The 5,911-nt window shown below is 36.1% G+C and overlaps 1 protein-coding gene across 1 annotated transcript; it reads right to left on the bottom strand.

The window, feature by feature from the left end:
* Positions 1–2,832: 2,832 nt before the first annotated feature.
* On the bottom strand, positions 2,833–3,845 carry LOC311591690 (vomeronasal type-1 receptor 4-like; the record flags this gene model as incomplete). Its single annotated transcript, XM_084771598.1, has 1 exon — positions 2,833–3,845. The coding sequence occupies one exon, from the start codon at positions 3,843–3,845 to the stop codon at positions 2,886–2,888; it is 960 nt and encodes a 319-aa protein (XP_084627724.1). The 3' UTR covers positions 2,833–2,885.
* Between the last annotated feature and the right edge of the window lie 2,066 nt (positions 3,846–5,911).

Below are 5,911 nucleotides of genomic sequence, written 5' to 3'. Positions count from 1 at the left end.
AGAGAGAGAGAGAGAGAGAGAGAAGAGGAGAAAGAATCTATGTGTCTTTCAGTGATTTCCTTATATTTTTGCTTGTGTGAATTTTTTATTTTCTGTGTTCTCTTGGGTGTAACACTCTTTCTATTGGAGTTTTCCTTCTAGTATCATTTGTAGGGCTGTGTTGGTGGAAAGATATTTTTAAATTTCATTTAGTCATGGTATATTGTGTTTTCTCTATTTATGGTGATTGAAAGTTTTGTTTGGTATATTATTCTGTGCTTGCACCAGTGGCATCTCCTTTGACTAATAATGTCTCCTATCATACTGCTGAGATTCTCTCTTTCGTCTCCTGTATTGTGTTTATGATGCTTGTGTCTTTAGCTCCTGTTCCCTTTGTTTGGATTTTCCATCTCCAGGATTGCCTCCGATCGTTTTTTCATTATTACTTCTGTTTCTATTTTCAGGTCTTGAAAAGTTTTATTCATTTTCTTTTCCCACTTTATTGTATTTTCCTGTATTTCCTTAAGGGATTCATTCAATTACTTCACCTTTTTTTATTACATTTTCCTGCATGTCTTCGAGGCATTTATCTTCCTCTTTTAAGGCCTTTATCATTTTCATAGCACTAAATTTAAGATCATTTCCTCCTTCGTGCTAGAATTCTAATGTCAAATGTTGTATGTGTTTATTCAGGCAACCACAACTTTTGTTAATTCATGAGTATAGTGGTCCGGTCATAAACAATCCACAAAATCATTATCTGATCCTCCCTCACATATGGCTCTTTGAAATTTTTATTCTCCTTTAGATGATGTTCCCTGAACCTCTGGTGAGGGCAAGGATATAGATATTGCATTTGTGACTGGGTATTACAGAGTCCCTCATCTTGTGTAGTTTGATCAGTGTGATAACCACCTTCATAGCACACATAAATTGTTTGGATGAGTTCTGAGTGTTGCACTAATCTATGGATAATTTAGTGGGCAATTTAACACTGTTTATTTGGCAAAACTATGGCATTTATTGTATGCATCTGTCCTGTAAGTTTGCTTACCATGTTTACCTGCCTGATTTGCAGCACTTGGCTCCCTATTGAGCAGTGGTCCTCAATCTGTGGGTCACTACCATGGAGAACCCATATTTTATTTTGGTATTAAAAGTGTATAACCGCACTGAACATGTTGGTTCACACTTTTAATCCCAGCACTCAGAGTATAGAGGCAAGCAGGTCTCTGACTTTGAGACTGGCTTAGTCTACAGAATGAGATCCAACATACCCAGGGCTTCTCAGAGAATATCTCTCTCTCTCTCTCTCTCTCTCTCTCTCTCTCTCTCTCTCTCTCTCTCTCTCTCTCTCTCTCTCCTCTCTCTCTCTCTCTCTCTCTCTCTTTCTGTGTGTGTGTGGGGTCTCTCTCTCTCTCTCTCTCTCTCTCTCTCTCTCTCTCTCTCTCTCTCTCTCTCCCTCTCTCCCTCCCTCCCTCCAAACAAGAACAAGAACAAAAGCCCACTACAGTCATAATCTATTTTTGTTGTTATAATGGTATTTTTGATACTGGGCAGTGTCTCAGTTTCTAAGATATTCAGAAATGTGTGTTTCCCAAATGTCATGGCCCACACGTTGAGAATTGCAATACAGAGCAAGCCCCAAAACCAACCAAAATGTGTCTAGTTGCTGAATAATAGGTGTGCTAGCAATGTAGCAATGATATTGTCTTACTAGGATGATTATTTTTGTCATTCACAGTGTTTACAGGTTATTGATTTTCTTCCTTAAAAATCCTGAATACATCTCAGATGCAATAGATATATCATGTTTCTTTGCCAAAGTGTGTGGTATCTTTAGCAAGGGATGTTGATGGTCTCGGTTGTTACCTGAGACCAGTAGCAATAGTCTGTTTTGTTCAGTGTATCTCCAAACACTCAAACAAAAAACTCAAGGGAAGGTATTTCACATATTGCTTTTTTAGTTGGCAGCCTCTGTCTTCTACTATGAGCACAATACTCTGTATAGAATAAACCCTGCATAGAATAAACCTCTGTATAGAATACGCTCACATAAAAAGACATACCTAGACCAACTATATGGCATTTTAAGGTTTCCTTAGTGTTAGTTATCCTCTTTGGATCACCTTCAATAATTCCCCATGTTAATATAATGTCAATCATTTTTCATAATGATTAACATATGTCATAGCTTAAATGTTGATGGTTTATATATATACACATGTAAATGAACATGTATGTATGTATATATTTGTATGTATGTTGTTGATTTTGTTTTGTGATTTTTACATCAATTTTGGTATATACCAATTTATATTCTCCTGATTAATTATGAATTTAAAAGTTGGGAAACTTGTGCTGTTTTGAACTTAAAATATAGACATTTATTAGAAGATCAATAGTTAAACATAATACACATGAGTGTCAAGTTGACAATATGAAATTCTGTTCCTCAGAATTCATTGTTGATATGACTCTGAGGGTGTTTCAGATATGTTCAATAATGGCAGAAAAACCTACCATGATTTGGGTGATACAGAGTCTTAATAAAGAGAGCCAAAGGGAAATAAACTGAGCACAGGAATTTAAGTCTGTACTTCCTAACTTTGACCTCAGTGTTACCACATACATTATGCTCATTTTACCACAAATTCATCTTCCCTGACTGCGTCCATCTTACGGTGATGGATTGTACCTTCAGACTGTCAGGTGAAAGACTTCTCTGAGTTGCCTTTGTCATGCATTTTGTGAGAAGGGACAAGAAAAGTAAGTGGCATGTTTATCAAATGATTTCCTACAGTATGACGACTGATCCCTCCTCACAATAAAGAAGTCAGTAGGAATCTCAATGTTTTCAAATTTCAGTTTTAGCAATCTGAAACACGTAAACATATAATAATACATTAGAATAAAGAGATGCCCAAGGCTCTACATTTGTGGAAACGACAATTGACAAAACAGGATGAAAACACTTTGGAAGTAGACTTTATATTGGTGATGAGAACAAAGGGGCAAAATATGGGAAAGCATATTTCTAGATATGTACATACACTTACTCCCCAAACCATTGGATATTTAGAATAGGTCCTAAAGACGACCACAATGGAAGAGAATGAGTAAGAGATGACAAATGTGCACAGGAGGATGAGGATAGTTTGGGTGGCTCTGTCTTCAGGTGAGACTTTCAGAAAGCTCTGAGCACCGTGGATATGCCGGACCTGTCTCTTATGTCTGTAGAGGAGGCTCACCATGGAGACGCTTGAGCAGGCCATGAGACCCAGACCGAGGCCGTCACAGTAGCACAGTAAGGACAGGTACAGTACAGTTGCCACATTGTAAGGAGAAAATAGCGAGCAGTATCCGTAAGCCATCTGGTAAGTCTCATTTTTCCTGTAACTAGGGCCTGATATTCTTACTGGTATCAAGATATTCAGAAGCAGATGCAGAAGCCAGCTAAGTGAGCAGAAGGGTCCAATGTACCTGGGGGCTCTGTGTTTGAGCTTCATACACCTGGAGTTGCTAGAGTTGATTGTAATCGCTTGGAAGCAACTCAGGAGACACATCGCATAAAGAGACATACCCCTTGCTATTCGGTAAGTATACACTGTCAATTTACATCCAGCGTCATCAAGGAAATTCTCAAACCCACAATCTGACATTGCCCGTGGAACGCCTCTTGACATGATAGACAAGCAGTTGGCAAAAGTCAAGTGCTGTACAACCACGTCTCGAGGCATTAAATGCTTTCCAGAAAATATCAAAACGATATAATAAAGTAGTATCGAGGAATTGCCAAGCAGTCCCACTGTAATCTGAGAGAAGAGAAAAACCCCCATTGCAAAGTTTTCAGAAGCCATTTTCATTCCTATTTTTTTAAAAAAAAGGAAATAAGTTTAGCATGGAATAACGACCCTGTAAATGCATTGTTGCACATCATTTTATGAAATTAGCTTAAATTAAACCTTCGTAACTTTATTGTATTTATATGGTTCTCCCAGGGAAAAATGGAGCATTTAAAAATACTTTCCTTAGAAATTAGATATTCACTGTTATATCAACGGGATGGAAAAAAATTGGAAATGTTTATGCAAGTTTAATGATTTATCTAGACATGGTGGTGGGCATCTTTAATTTCAGTCCCCAAGAGCCAGATACATACGTGATTATATATTTGTGCCTAACCTGGTTACAGAAGCAGCTCAAAGACATTCAGGGCTACACAGAAAAAAAAAAAACGCATACTAAGAAAAATTAAACTAAATTATTCATGTGTATTTTTTCAGAGAAAGTATTTTTAAAATACATCATTATTTCTGAAATTCACATGAAGAAGATTTCAATATTCATCAATAAAAACAACATAAAATATTCAAAAATAATATTTACAATGAGTGATTACAATACTTTAAGATTTACCTTTTTAAATTGTGTATTTTGGGGATGTTGTGATTGAGTTTGAGTCCAGCAGAGACCAGGGTCTTGGAATCTCCAACAGCTGGATTTTTATACAGCTGTGAGCCACTGGTAGCATCTAGGAAGTGAACAGAGATATAAAGTGATTTCTGTATGAATTCTTAAGCATTGACTCATCTCTCTACCAGAAAAAAAAGAATATTTTAATCTAAATTTGAAAAGTAAAAAATAATTGAAATGAGTTCATGACTTGGATATATTTCTTATAAACAATTCAGAAATGTTCAGAATGTGAGCAAAGTGAGGCTTAATATCACCAACAATTAAGGGAACACAATGAGGGTATGCAAATCAATTGCAATGATCATTACATACTGTATAAATGGGTATTAGTCAAAACAAACTAACATAAATAAAGAAGGAGTTAAAGATACTAAGAATATGGAGAAAATTAGCAAATGCAGATTCTATAGGAAAGTAAAATGTTCTATAAACTGTACAAATTAGTATTGTCTTTCTTAAAACTGTAAGTTAATTATCAAGCCCCCATTATAGTGTTACTGAGTCTCCTACATTTTTGGATCATTAACTCTTGGTAATAATGGTAATTTCTCTACAAGGATCTGGAAACATGACAACATATAAAGTCAAACAGGGAATGACCAGTGTTGATTCAGAAGGATATATGTGGACTCAGATTCTATGTCAGTGCTCTACTGAGTCTCAGCAGTTCTTAGTAAGAATATCAGGCACACACAATCATTTCACTCACAAATAGTTCTTGTCAACCAGTGGTCAGACCTTGCGACTCTGAATGACTTTGTTTACAATGGATAACCGCTTGAAGAATGGGATGATATCCCCTCACTTTACACAAAAAGTTAACGTTAAGTTTTTCTAAAGCAGAAATGCTGAAACTTTCAGAGGAAAATATTAGAAATACGAAGTATAGGTAGAGGCAACAACACTAATAGAACAGGAACGCACCAAGAATTAGTGAGTGAAATTGCATGAAATTAAAAGATTTCTGCACATTAAAGGAAACTACCAGCCATGCGAAGGCATAAACTACAGAAAGGGAGAAAATCATTTAACCAGGAGCTTAAAACCTAGAATGTATAAAGAAAAGTAAAATTCAAACAATGTCTCCACAAAGTTTCCAATCAACAGACAAGTTAATGAAATGGTAAAGGTTACCTTAAAAGACAAAGCACAAATGGACAGCAAATTATTTTTAAAAGTGTTCAACACTTTTAAAGGTGTTTTGGAAGTAAGTATGGTATCTATACACAGAAGAAATTTGTTAATGTGTAAAGGAAATAAAATCATGAGATTTTTTAGGCACTAGACAGACTTTCAAGGATCACAGCATGGTGATATAGACACAGGGGTAAATAACAGTTTTTTCTCAAACAGAGACATGGAATCACAATGCCCGTGTGTATCTAAGCATCAGGAGAAAGTGGTTGTGGGCTATGAAATCAGAAAGCAAATAAAAAGATAGAGGGGAAAAAAA

The sequence above is a fragment of the Acomys minous genome (assembly GCF_964271855.1).
Source record: "Acomys minous genome assembly, chromosome: 20".
Classification (NCBI taxonomy): domain Eukaryota; kingdom Metazoa; phylum Chordata; class Mammalia; order Rodentia; family Muridae; genus Acomys; species Acomys minous.
Note: the sequence above shows the minus strand (reverse complement) of the source record. Positions and strands in the feature narration are given on the sequence as shown.